The following is a 14601-nucleotide window of genomic DNA, read 5'->3' as shown; positions in this document are numbered from 1 at the left end:
ATTATATTGTACCAATATTATTATTGTTATTATTATTATTATTATTGTTGTTGTTGTTGTAGTAAACTGCCAAAATGGTCCCTGAGGTTTGGTCACTTTTGCCATTTTAGTCCAAAATTCAAATCTTTTGAATCTGGGTCCTTGTAGTTTTAATTTTGTTGTCATTTTCATCCAAAAACAAAATTTTATCAGATTTTTCAGTTAACATCCAGTTTTTTGTTTTTTTCCTCCCTTTTAATGAAGGGCAAAATGGTCAGATTTTTTTATTTGTTATAATAAAACGTTAAAAGACGATTTTGCCCTTCATTAAAAGGGAAGAAAAAGACAAAAAACTGGATGTAATTGAAAAATCTGACCAGATTTTGATTTTGGATGAAAATGACAACAAAATTGAAACCACAGGGACCCAGATTCAAAAGATTTGAGTTATGGACTAAAATGGTAAAAGTGACCAAACCTTAGGGACCATTTTGGCAGTTTATTATTATTATTATTATTATTATTATTATTATTATTATTATTATTATTATTTAAACATTATAAAGAACCAACATGTTTATGCATATATGACTTGTAACATTGGTTTAGGGTGTTTTTCAAAAAAAAAATTGAAATTTTCCTTTTTAACCCTAAAGTTTTAATCTTTGACAATTTAAGTTTAAAGTTTTAATATTTGTTTCCTTTTTAACCCTAAAGTTTTAATATTTGACAATTTAAGTTTAAAGTTTCAATTTTGGTAATTTAACCCCTTTTGATTAATTTGATTTTTCACTTCTAATTCAAAAGTTTCCATCTTATACAATTTAACCACTTTGATTAATTTGATTTTTCACTTCTATTCAAAAGTTTCCATCTTTTGCGATTTAACCATTTTGTTTTTTTTTTACTTATGTGTTGTAATCTTGGCTTTGAGGGTTTTTCAAAGAAAAAATGGTTATGCATATGGTTTTTGTAACCTTGGCTTTGGTTTTTTTTTTAATTGATTTTTTACTTTTCACCCAAAAGTATTTCATAAATCACTTTTAACCCAAAACTATTTGTTTTTTTACTTTAACACAAAACTTTTTAATCTATCCTCACAACTTTTTTTACTTTCAACTTTGGTCCTTTATAGTTTTCATTTTCCGCAAAATTTTCGCTTTATGCTTCGTTCTAAATTTTGTGACTTAACACATCGCAACATGCATCTTTGGTTTAACATTTTTACGTTTCGTTCTAAATTTTGCGAGTTAACATGACGCAACGTGCGTGCGTGTGTGGGTAAACGTTTTTACATCGTCTATTTTTTTCCCGTTTGATAGGTTCAACATAACGTGCGCGTCCTAAATCGACTTAGTTATAACTAAAGAATCCCCGTCGCATTGCGGCGGGTTGTATTTCTAGTTATTATTATTTATTATTATTATTAATAAAATAAGAATAATAATGAGCGGTTTTTCACCTTTTTCCCCTATATTCTAGAGTTCTATCCTCTGTACTCAGTATCCGATTCTCTCTCTCCTCTCAATTTTTCCTACTCACTGTCTTCAATATCATCCCAAATTTCGCCATAAATCTCTCTCCACACAAACACACCACCATCATCAACCACAATCTCACACTTCTCCAATGGCGGGAAACGACTGGATTAACAGTTACCTGGAGGCAATTCTCGACGTAGGCCCTGGACTCGACGATGCAAAATCATCCTTACTTCTTCGTGAACGAGGCCGCTTCAGTCCCACTCGGTACTTCGTTGATAACGTCATTGGTTTTGATGAGACTGATCTGCATCGCTCTTGGGTTAAAGTGAGTTTGATTCGTCAGTTTTTTATTGATTTGATTTGATTTGTGTGTGTTAGGTTATGATTTGGACTTTTGGAGTTTGATTGAATTGAATCAAATGGATTTTGATTGAGTTTTTGATCGGTTTATGATTAGTTTGTGTGGTACACATGACGCATCTATCGTGTGTGTATTGAATTGGATTTTTATAATTTATTTGAATTTGATTGACAGAATTGAATCTGGAGTTCAATTGAATCGTGTGTTTGTGTTGTGTAAATATATTTTTATGTTTATATATATATTTATTTTATTATTTTTAATTTTTTTTCTAACTGTTGTTGAAATTGGAAGTTAATTTTCGATTAATCTGTATGTATACAACTATGTGTGTGTAGTGAATTGGATATTATGATTTGAATTTGAGTGATAGAATCGAATCGAATGGAGTTCAATTGAATCGTATGTTTATGTTGTTGTATGATTAGATTAGCGTGTAAATATATTTTTGTGTGTGTGTGTGTTGTTTTTTTTTTTTTTTTTTTTTTTTTGTATTTGTTGTTGAATTTGGAAGTTAAACTTTAGTCAATCTGTATGTAGTGAATTGGATGTTATGATTTGAATTTGATTGATAAAATTGAATCGAAAAATGGAGTTCAATTGAATCGTATGTGTTGTGTAAATGTAATTTTATGTGTTTATTTTTCGTATTTGTTGTTGAAATTGGAAGTTAATTATTATGATACGTGTATGAAGGCGCAAGCGACGAGGAGTCCGCAAGAGAGGAACACCAGGCTGGAGAATATGTGCTGGAGGATTTGGAATTTGGCTCGTCAGAAAAAGCAGGTTTGTACATATATTTTTTTTTCTTAGAGGGGGTTTGGGGTTGAGTTTTGAAAATAGATTATGCGTTTTGAATAATCAGAATCAGATAATTAACTGTAACAAAACGTGATGTTGAAAGATAGTGTTTGGATTTGATTATGTTGCTTAATATCACAATAATCAGATGATCAACTATTTGAGTGTTTGGCAAATATATGTTTAAAAAAATAAACAAGTGAAAATCCTTTTCTAAACGCAAATAATCAATTTTTGGAAAACTGCGTTTTTTGCAGTAGGGGGGAGCTGCTTTTGGAAAACTGCATTTTGTAACTTTCTAAACACAAATAATCAATTTTTTATTTTTTTTTTACCCAAACACTCAAAACTGATTATTTACGATTTCAAAACTCAATAATCTAAAAATCTCCTTCAAAACTCAACCCCAAGCACCCTCTTAATCTCTGTAATTGTTAATTTGGCTTCATATATGCATTTCATGCAATTAGGTCTTGATTCGGTCGATTTTGAAAAAAAGTTTAATTTTGGAAGCAGATTTGATATCTGAACTGTTTTATGTTTCATCATGATGTTGAGAGGAATACATGTAAAGTTGTACGTATGGTAAATTGACTGTTTTAAGCTCTATTAACGTTGAAAACCTGTTTATCAGCTAGAGAGTGAGGAAGCTAACAGAGCAGCCAAACGTCGTATGGAGCGAGAAAAAGGTAGACGTTTGGCTGTTGCCGACATGTCAGAGGATTTATCAGAAGGAGAAAAAGGAGAGACAGTTGGTGACGTGTCGGCTCATGGTGAAAGCCAAAAAGGTCGGTTACCCAGAATGAGTTCACTTGATGCCATGGAAGCATGGGCTAATCAACAAAAGGGGAAAAAGCTGTATATTGTATTAATAAGGTAAACATTCTTATTCTCTTAACCAGCTGTAATTTTTGAGCAATTTATTAGAAGTAATATGATACAAAATGATCGATAAATTGTATATTTGGTACAGCCTTCACGGGTTAATACGCGGTGAAAATATGGAGCTTGGTCGTGATTCTGACACAGGTGGTCAGGTATTGTTCGACAATTCCAATCTAGCCTTTTAGTTGTCTCTATTTTTTTTTTAAATAGAGTTAACTGCCATTTTCGCGGTTTGTCCAATTATGTCAGTCCAGGCCAAATTTCAAATTTGTACCGTTTCCGTTTCCGTCCCTGACATTCTTGAAACATGCCAGTTTTCCATCCAAAAAACTAATGTTTGTTAAAAACCTGCCCTTTAATGAAGGGTAAAAACGTCATTTTCCATTTTTCTTTTATTTCTCTTTTTTATAACCCTATTAAGATCCCACCCCTTTTAAGGAAAAAAGGAAAATGACGTTTTTACCCTTCATGAACAATAGGTTTTAACACTCGTTAATTTAAACAAGGGATTTCAACTTAACAGGAAATTGGATGGGGTTAACGGAGGTGGATTGTAATTGTTACAAAAGTGAAAGCACTAGTACTGTTTTGGCAATTTTAAACTAATGGACTGTAATGGTTATTTTCAACAAACCACACGGACGAAAAACGTAATTAATTCTTTTTTTGATATATAGGAAAAAATGTGTTCTGGTCAACCTGTACTAGAAGTAGAAATAAGCTGATCTTTAGTTGTTTTTGATGATTTTTTTTTTCATTTCCAGGTTAAGTATGTTGTAGAACTTGCAAGAGCTTTAGCTTCAATGCCAGGTGTCTACCGAGTCGATTTACTTACAAGACAAGTAGCCTGCCCCGAAGTAGACTCGAGTTACGGTGAACCAATAGAAATGTTATGTTCTCATAATCCCGATGACATGACAGACGAAGTCGGAGAAAGTAGCGGTGCGTACATAATTCGCATTCCATTTGGGCCACGAGAGAAATACATCGATAAAGAGCTTCTTTGGCCCCACATCCCCGAATTCGTTGACGGTGCACTTAGCCACGTAATCCAAATGTCGAAAGTTTTAGGCGAGCAACTAAACAGTGGGCACCCGGTCTGGCCCGTTGCGATTCACGGTCATTATGCGGATGCTGGTGACTCAGCGGCCCGGTTATCCGGTGCGTTAAACGTACCGATGCTTTTCACGGGTCATTCGCTTGGTCGAGACAAGTTGGAACAACTTCTGAGACAAGGAAGATTAACGAAAGATGAAATTAACACTACGTACAAAATCATGCGGAGGATAGAGGCGGAAGAATCGAGTCTTGATTCGTCTGAGGTGGTTATTACTAGCACCCGACAGGAGATTGATGAACAGTGGCGGTTGTATGACGGGTTTGACCCAGTTTTGGAAAAGAAACTTCGGGCTAGGATTAGGCGTAATGTCAGCTGTTATGGCAGGTTCATGCCTCGTATGGTTGTAAGTACCAAAAATGTTCTTATGTTCTGTTTCTTCTCTTCAAGACTTAAATGGGTCAAAATTGGTTGACTTTTGTATGGGTCAAAATGGGCTGGGTTGGGTTGACGCAAACCCCTTTTATCCATATTTTTTTATAACAAGTAATTAGTGCGTCAAACGCGATTGAAAAAAATTATATTAATTCAACAATAATATATTTTTTTTTAATAAATTGTTTTTGAAGGTTTTATGCATTAAAAATAGTCTTTGGACGACCTTTTAGGGGTGTGAATATCTGACACGACCCGTAAACACGACACGATCGGGTTCGGGTCAGTTTCAGGTTGAACCCACGAACCCGTTTAGCTAAACGGGTCAGGTTCGTGTCTTACCTGACGGGTTGGCGGGTTGACCCGTTTAACCCATTTTTATATATTTTGATTTTTTAAAATGTGTTTCTATGTCATAAGTTAATTTGTTCAGGTATTTATGCAATACTTATAACTTTAAAGAGAACTTGACATAAGATTGTATATTTAAAATGTAATTGTTATATATACATTTGTATTTTTGTTGTAAAATTATATTTTAAAATATTAAAATGCGAAAGAAAATGAAGTAAAAAAATCGAGTTAAATGGGTCGTGTTCGGGTTCATGTGCTTGAACACTATCCATTTAGCACCCCTACGACCTTTGACCTGTTTGACCTGCCCCCTCGGTCCTTCCCATCTAGCTTTCTTGATTATATCCATTTGACCATTCAAATATAAAACATAACGTGAATCAACCCATTAATCTTTTAGTTACATAATTTAACACTTTATCTACCGACAGGTAATTCCTCCGGGAATGGAGTTCAATCATATTGTCCCACACGACGGTGATATGGACGGTGAAACCGAAGGCGGAGAAGAGCATCAGCCTTCTCCGGACCCACCTATCTGGACAGAGGTTTTGTAACTTTTTATTATTTATTATGATTTATTTGACGTTTAATGTTTATCCATGTTGCGGTTTTTATACATTTTTATGCAGATAATGCGATTCTTCACCAACCCACGAAAGCCCATGATACTTGCGCTTGCAAGGCCCGATCCGAAAAAGAACCTTACGACTTTGGTTAAAGCATTCGGGGAGTGTCGTCCATTAAGAGAGCTTGCTAATCTTGTATGTTCAGAACTTCAGATCACACTCTTTGTTGGCAGGCGTGATTAAATTGTTTTGTGTTCTTACGTTTTTTTTAACTAATTCTGCAGACGTTAATAATGGGTAACCGAGAAAACATCGATGAGATGTCGAGCACAAGTGCTTCAATGCTTCTTTCGATTATTAAAATGATTGATAAGTATGATCTTTATGGTCAAGTGGCGTATCCGAAACATCATAAGCAGAGTGAAGTCGCTGACATCTATCGGCTCGCTGCTAAAACCAAGGTAATATTGAATAAATTCATATTGTGTTTGATATCGATAATTGACAGTTGATAATAATGACAGGGTGTTTTCATCAATCCGGCTTTCATTGAGCCATTTGGACTCACTTTGATAGAGGTGAGTTTTTATTTTAATTTTTTTTTTGCAATTTTAGATTTTGTTAAAACATGGTGCACAATTTGGTATAATATACCATTATCCCGACTCATCAGATATTTTTTAAACAGGCTGCTGCTCACGGGTTACCGATGGTTGCCACTAAAAACGGAGGCCCTGTGGATATACATCGAGTTAGTTACATTTGTTTTTTTGATTTTTTCTCTCACTTTGTTTACGACTATAGTTGTTAATAGCGAGCATAGTGCTTGCAATAACAAATAGCGTAGCGAAGCGTGCGTTTCACACTAGATAATGTTTAGCGCCTAAGTAGCGTGAAAATATCGGATTTAGTTTTTTTTTTCCTTTTTCTTTGTGATAAACAGCGGGTAGAGATTGAAAAAAAGAAGCCTATTTAGGGTTTTTTATTTTAGATTTTTAGGAATGAAAAAAGAAGCGTATTTCAGGGTTTTCTTATTTTAGGAATGAATAACGAAGCGTATTTCTTTCATATTTACAGGAATTTATGATAAAATATACATGTAAAATGTTTCGAAAATTTTCTTCTAGTGTACGCTAAACATGAAACAGCACACACTATATCATCGCTATCGCTACGTAGTGTATAGGTAGCTTCTCGCTATCGTCCGCTATTCGCTATTAACAATTATGTTTACGACTGAATGTCCGAAGATGGATGGGTTAGGCGGGGTAGATAACGGGTCAAAAATGGTTTTCTTAAGTACAGGTCAAAACATGACGGACCGGGTCACAAACACTTTTTTGTTTACTTAATTTTTTTTATAAATATTTAGTTAACTATGTTTACAAAAACATCATTATTGCGATAATAGTCTGCACTTTTGAATAAACAATATAGAAGGTTGTATGCTAAAAGAAAAACATTTATTATTGCAGGTACTTGACAACGGTTTGCTTATCGATCCCCACGATCAACAATCAATCGCAGACGCATTGTTAAAACTCGTTGCAGATAAGCAACTTTGGGCCAAATGCAGGGCAAACGGGCTAAGAAACATTCATCTATTCTCATGGAAAGAACATTGCAAAACGTATCTTTCACGTATCGCCAGCTGTAAACCGAGGCATCCCGGGTGGCTAAAAAACGATAACGACGACGATGATGATGAAAATTCCGAATCTGACTCACCAGGCGATTCCTTAAGAGATATGCAAGATATATCTCTAAATTTAAAATTCTCAATCGGTTCGGAAGATCAAAAAAATAAATTAGAAAACGTCGTTTTGTCACATTCGAAAAATGTCGCGAAAAACCTACAAAAGACGGTTTCTGGAGATAAAACCGAACAACCGAAATTCCCGGCCATAAGGAGAAGAACACACGTTTTCGTAATCGCTATCGACGCTGACAATATCGGGTCACTTTTCGAAAACGTTCAAAAAATATTCGAGGCGGTAGAAAACGAAAAAAACGACGGGTCGATTGGATTTATATTGGCAACGTCTTTACAAATGGCGCAAATTCATTCGTTTTTGGTATCGAATGGTGTGAATCCGTCGGTTTTTGATGCGTTTATTTGCAATAGCGGGGCCGATCTTTATTATTCGTCTTCGCATTCTGAAGATAACCCGTTTGTATTTGATTTATATTATCATTCGCATATTGAGTACCGTTGGGGCGGTGAAGGACTTCGGAAGACTTTGGTGAAATGGGCTTCTTCTATTGTTGATAAAACGGCTGCAAATAAAAATGAAGAGCATGTTGTTACTGAAGATGAAGAAGTTTCGACTAATTATTGTTATGCGTTTAATATTCACAAGCCCGGATTGGTTAGTCCCGTTTATGATTAAATCCTTATTTATTCTATATTCTAATTATTCCTAGAGATAACGCATAATCCGAATCGACCATATTTTAATGCTACGTGAGTCAACGAGTTGAAATATGTGTGGGGTTTGTTTTGTATGTAATGTATCATATTTCTAATTTTAGTGATTTATTTTGTAGGTTCCTCCTGTTAAGGAACTTAGGAAGTTGATGAGGATTCAAGCTCTTCGTTGTCACGTTATTTATTGCCAAAATGGAAAAAAGATAAATGTGATTCCAGTGTCGGCATCTCGTTCTCAAGCCCTCAGGTATTTTAAATTCTCATTATACATTTTCTTGTCTTTGTATTTTTTATGCATAAAGCCTCCTAAATATCTTTATTAAAAAAATTAAATTATTATTGTAATAATACAGCTTTTTCAATCTATTTTATAGCATTATTTATTATAAAATGTTTTTTAAAGGACAAAAAAAGTGTTTGCGGGTCAAACCAACCAGACACGGGCCAAAACTTTACCCGTTTCAAAACATGAGCTGTGATTAGGGGTGTAAACGGCCGGTCCTAGTCCGAGCTCGACTGGGCTCGAGCTTGGCTCGTCATGTTTTTATGAAGCTCGAGCTCGGCTCGGTTCGGTTTGAGTCTACTTATTTGAGCTCGAGCTTGGCTCGCGAGTAAAACCCAAAGCTCGAGCACGACTCGCCCTTTTTTAAGAACAACCTTAAGGAGCTAAAAACTCTGCTCGAGCTCGCTTCTATCGCTTAAAGGAGCCAACGTTCGGCTCGAGCTCGGCTCGCCAGTGTTAGCATTATTTATTATAAAATGTTTTTTAAAGGACAAAGAAAGTGTTTGCGGGTCAAACCAACCAGACACGGCCCAAAACTTTACCCGTTTCAAAACATGAGCTGTGATTAGGGGTGTAAACGGCCGGGCCGAGCCCGAGCTCGACTGGGCTCGAGCTGGGCTCGTCATGTTTTTATGAAGCTCGAGCTCGGTTCGGTTTGAGTCTACTTATTTGAGCTCGAGCTCGGCTCGCGAGTGAAACCCATAGCTCGAGCTCGGCTCGACCTTTATTAATAACAACCTTAAGGAGCTAAAAACTCTGCTCGAGCCGCTTCTATCGCTTAAAGGAGCCAAAGTTCAGCTCGAGCTCGGCTCGCCAGTGTTATCATCATTATTATTGTTATATTGTACATAAAATAAATAAATTTTTGTTTGGGCTCGTGAGCCTAAACGAGCTTTGTATTTCAGGCTCGAGCTCGGGCTCGTTAAAGCTCGGCTCGTTCGAGCTTTTAACCGAGCCGATAACGAGTAGCTCTCGAGCCTCTAGGCTTTTTTACACCCCAGGCTGTGATCATATTTATAGCATTAGTTATTTAACAATTAACAGTAGTATAAAACAATGGATAAAAAAGTGTTTGCGGGTCAAACCAACCATACGCGGGCCAAAACTTTACCTGTTTCCAAACACGAGCTGCGATCATATTTATAAATTAGTTATTTAATAGAAGTATAAAAAAATGGATAAAAAAAGTGTTTGTGGGTCAACCCATCCCTGACGCATGCTATGTTTTGTAATGTTTATTTATTTTTATTTTTTTCATTTTTTGGTCTAATGATTTTTTTTAATAACCATTTTCTTTCAGGTATTTGTATCTGCGGTGGGGTATGGACTTATCAAAGGTGGTGGTTTTCGTCGGCGAAAGCGGGGACACAGATTACGAAGGATTTCTGGGCGGTGTTCACAAATCGGTTGTACTGAAGGGAATAGGCGGCGGCACCACCAACCAGCTTCATGCTAACAGAGTCTACCCGCTTTCCGATGTTACACCTACTGAAAGCACCAATATTATTCACACACCCGAAGAATTCAGTCCTGCTGATATTCGTGCATCGTTGGGAAAACTCGGAGTCCTCAAAGCATAAAGGAATTACATTATCGTCCCTCTTGTTTGACACTTGGGCTCGGGATGATTTCTCATCCCGAGTGAAATGTTTTCTTTTTTGTTGCATTTTATTTTTGCTGCTCTCATTCGATCTGGCATTTACATGAATAACTAGTTGTCGAAACTAGTGTGAAAAGTATGCAATTATGTACAGAAGTTATAAAAATGAGGTTATTGTGTTCTTCTGTTGTGAGCCCATGCCTAGAGTTGTTTAAAATGGATGGGTCTATCGGGTAGGGTCAAGTTGGGTGGGTTGTGGTGACTGAAACATTTTTTTGTCCAATTTTATAATAAAGAATTTGTTAAATATGTATGCCCAATCTTTATTATTGTAAACTTTTTTTTACAAAATGATTTATGAGATTTTGTGTTTTCCTATAATACTTGGCAGTTCAATTAACTTTTTAGCTTGCATTTATTTATACTATTTTGATGTTTAAATTTAATTTTTGAAATGAACTTTCTTAATTTTTGCAAATTCACATCTGTTTCAGTTTAATTATATTCACATTTCTTAATGAAGTTTCGCCAGTTCGAAACCGAGCCGAACTGGGTTTTACCGTAGTGGGCTTTCGGGCGGCGGGTTTTCCCCAGACTGGTGGCTTGGTGACTCGGGTATGCATCAAACTCTGACCGTTATGGAAGAGGGGATGCATTTGCTCGATTGAGTGCATCATCCCAGGATGCTTATCCGGTGATTTAATTGGTCGTTCAAAAAAAAAAAAATCAAGTATTAATGATGTTATTAAATACACTTGAAACACTATGTTAGCCAAGAATTTATTTCAATTTCTATCGACCAAACTTTAGTATTTCAAATCACATGATATAAAATCGTCTAATATATTAAATCCTTTAAGATTTAAATAAAATTTATGAACCAAAAGCTTCGTAACCCTGATCAAGGTTAATTTTGGATATACACAATATATGGTCTGGATTTGGTTTCATGGATACGCTTGCAAGCTTAGATTCTTGTTTTAAGATATTTGTGTCTACACAGTCAACATACCAAAAAGAAGAAAAAGAATCAAGGTTCTTTTCATTTTTGTGCAACCAGTATTATACATATGATCGCTTTTTGTCGATAAATTGTTATGCACTATGAGTTAATAGTTCGACGTAAAACCATGCTTTCAAGGGGTGGCGCGCATGATTCCCTTTAACCGCAGCTTCGCTGGTTTTTGTTTTCCAACCCTTTGGAGACTATCGGCCAGAAGCAAACTATGATTCTTCTAGTCCAGTTGGTTAGCAGGGTATTGGTGAGCCCCATGAGTTTACGGTTATATAGAACTGTCTACTTAATAACTGGAATAACGAAAAGGCATCCATATCCGGTAGCAAAATCGTTAGAAAGAGAGAATTTCTACTATCAAGACCATTTGAAAACCGAAACGCAAATAAACTATGCCAAAATGGAGAAAACAATTTAAAGCAAGAAACGGAACTCCAATTAGATCTCACACAACTGAGTATTATCTGAGCAAATAGTTTCAAATTCACTCTGTTCCAAGAGATACAACAGAGGAACAACCACCACATTTGTTCTACACTAAAATTTACCTTGAAAACCATAGAGACAAACAGATCTCACTGAACAAGCAGCTTTGAGTCACATGCCACTATCTTAACTCGTCCAACATTTTCCTGAAATTCATCGTACTTGAAGAGTGCGTCTTGAAGAATGAAAGTCCACACGTTGTCACAGAATCTGTACGTGTGCAAATGCCCCTGTTTATGTATACAAAAGGTCTGTCGGGTCAAACTGGGTCATCTTCAAGATCGAGTCAAGACTGGTTGAGTTAACACATCAACAAATTGGTTGACTATTTTCTTTTACCCTTCTGAATTCTATAAACAGTTGATGTATCCAATATAGATACAATAACTTTAAAAACAAATAAGGTATTTTCAATAAGCTGATTATCTGCTTTCACTTATAAGCCTAACCAGAAGGTGTTTAGTAATCCCAAATACCCCTATAGTCCATATGTAACTAAGTAATTCTATAATGTGGTGTTTGGGGTTGCTTATTTAAACAACTTATTGACCCTAAACGTAAACTTTTTATTTAGAACCCACCAAGAATAATCAGTTTCATCACCATACTCAGTAAATCCCACCAATAGCAAGGCTAAGGTAGGGTCTGAGGAGGGTAAGATGTAGACAACCTTACCTCTACCCCGTAGGAATAGAGGTTGCTTCTAGTGAGACCCCCGGCTCAACCAAGAATAATCAGTTTGAAATAAGCAAACTCAAAATGCTTCATTCACCCAAAATAAGCAGATAAGCACAAACACTTTTCTTGATCCAACAATCAAAAGGGCTTACTGCTTTTGAGATACGCAATAAACGGATTAATTGTCTAAATAAGTAATTTTTTTGAATCAAAATTCACGCATCTCAGTAATACTTCCTAGTAAGCAATATAGTTAGAACTAATACCTTAATTGACACCTTGGTCTTAACCTGAGTGTCCAGTGCTTCAGCCATTGACTACAACCACCAAAACAAGAAATGGTGATTCACATATTATGATATTAATTGACACCTATTCATATTAAAGAAAGCATAAAATTAACAAAATAATTTTCGTTAAAGAAGATCAAAAGGGACCTTGTCAAACTGAACAAGCACTTGGATAGCAAGCTCAGGGCCAAGAATCCCACTTGAAACCATCTCATCCAATGTTTCTGTCAAACACATTCCAATTGTTGACCTACGGTACAACTCGAACGTCGCCATGAAAGACCTGTTCTGTACAATAATAACCGTCTGTAATTATTAGCTACAAACCAACCAAATTCCCAAATGTAACCAACAGCTTTCACAAAGCCATTACATATTTGAACCAAATGAACCATCTTGCTTGATGTGCTATATCAGAAAACTAGGAAAAAAAATTCTGGCAAATGAAAAGATATCTAACATGTTTGAGTATACTCTAGAAATTATCATATTCCTATACACAAAGAACACATCAAAGAGTACTTTAGATCTTAGTTTACCCTGATGATTCACATAATCGGCTACACAATTATCCAAACTTGAATCAAACTAAATAGAACTCAAAATCTGAAACAAACAACAGGCATCACATGACTTTCCATGAGAATCTTCTAACGTTAGACGAATTTAAGCCCAAATTCAAGTTCATATGCAGTAAACCGACTCAAATAATCCATTATCAAAATTTAGACACGAATCTTCAATATATACATAAAACTAAGCACAATATTAAGGTTCATATACAGTATATGAACACAAATAATCAAGAATCTTCAATATACACAAAAAAAGAAGCAAAAAACACAGTTTATATACAGTAAACAGTCACAAACAATCAAATTATCACCATATGCATGAGAATCTTCATTGCACACACAAAATTAAGCAAAAAAATTGCAATTCATACAGAGTGATCAGACACAAATCATCGATCATGATGATTTTGCACGAGAATCTTCAACAGACAGACAAAATAAGCACAAATTCAAGATTCATACACACACTATCATCAATTATGATGATTTTGATCGAGAATATTCAACATACACACCAAAATAAGCACAAATTCAAGGCTCATATACAGTAAACAAACACAACATCATCGATTATAATAATTTTTACGAGAATCTTCAACATACAGACAAAATAAGCACCAATTCAAAGCTCATATACAGTAAACGCACACAAATAATCGATTATAATGATTTTACAGGAGAATCTTCAACATACACACCAAATTGAAAACAAATTCAAGGTTCATATTCAGTAAACACACACAAATAATCAATTATAATAATTTTTCAGGAGAATCTTCAACATACACACCAAATTGAAAACAAATTCAAGGTTCATATACAGTAAACACACACAAATAATCGATTATGATGAATTTGCACGTGAATCTTCAACATACACACCAAAATAAGCACAATCTCAAGGTTAATATACAGTAAACAGTCACAAAATCATCGATTATCAGATCAATAAAGTTATAATTTGATGATTTATGAAGAATTACTCACTTTTTTTTCTGGTCGTTGAGGTTCGGAAGAGGGAGAATGAGATCTGCTTTTTATACCCTAGTTTTTGTAGCTCTGCCTTTATATAGATGGATTGGGAAAGCATTGGTATGGGGATTGACGAATTTACCCCTGTATTGCTGCGAATTGTGCAGGTGGTGGAAGATACTTCTAGGGTAAATTCGTCTATGTACATAGCTTCTAGATGTGAGAAGTTGGCCTCAATTGGACGATAAATTTTATAAGGCCCGGCCCAATAGAAACAATTTATTATTTATTTTTAAAGCAATTCGTATAAAACAAGATAATTATTGTTTGAACTTTGAAGTACTCTACT

The 14601-nt window shown here is 35.3% G+C and overlaps 2 protein-coding genes across 3 annotated transcripts; one reads left to right on the top strand and one right to left on the bottom strand.

The window, feature by feature from the left end:
• The first annotated feature begins 1456 nt into the window (after positions 1-1456).
• On the top strand, positions 1457-10421 carry LOC110928688 (probable sucrose-phosphate synthase 1). Its single transcript, XM_022171722.2, has 13 exons — positions 1457-1788; positions 2521-2610; positions 3260-3501; positions 3599-3662; positions 4275-4973; positions 5788-5904; positions 5989-6120; positions 6210-6386; positions 6450-6503; positions 6614-6676; positions 7401-8294; positions 8473-8600; positions 9937-10421. The coding sequence occupies exons 1-13, from the start codon at positions 1609-1611 to the stop codon at positions 10214-10216; spliced, it is 3120 nt and encodes a 1039-aa protein (XP_022027414.1). The 5' UTR covers positions 1457-1608; the 3' UTR covers positions 10217-10421.
• Positions 10422-11644: 1223 nt separating this feature from the next.
• LOC110928689 (transcription initiation factor IIA subunit 2) lies at positions 11645-14371 on the bottom strand. 2 transcript variants are annotated; one of them, XM_022171723.2, is made up of 4 exons: positions 14268-14371; positions 12853-12993; positions 12682-12732; positions 11645-11967 (listed from the first exon to the last, which is right to left on the bottom strand). In XM_022171723.2, the coding sequence occupies exons 2-4, from the start codon at positions 12979-12981 to the stop codon at positions 11827-11829; spliced, it is 321 nt and encodes a 106-aa protein (XP_022027415.1). In that variant the 5' UTR covers positions 12982-12993; positions 14268-14371; the 3' UTR covers positions 11645-11826. The 2 variants fall into 2 exon arrangements, with proteins under 2 accessions (XP_022027415.1, XP_022027416.1); XM_022171724.2 differs by having other exon boundaries at positions 12853-12988; positions 14268-14357.
• Between the last annotated feature and the right edge of the window lie 230 nt (positions 14372-14601).

This window comes from Helianthus annuus, chromosome 3, assembly GCF_002127325.2.
Source record: "Helianthus annuus cultivar XRQ/B chromosome 3, HanXRQr2.0-SUNRISE, whole genome shotgun sequence".
Taxonomy (NCBI): domain Eukaryota; kingdom Viridiplantae; phylum Streptophyta; class Magnoliopsida; order Asterales; family Asteraceae; genus Helianthus; species Helianthus annuus.
Note: the sequence above shows the minus strand (reverse complement) of the source record. Positions and strands in the feature narration are given on the sequence as shown.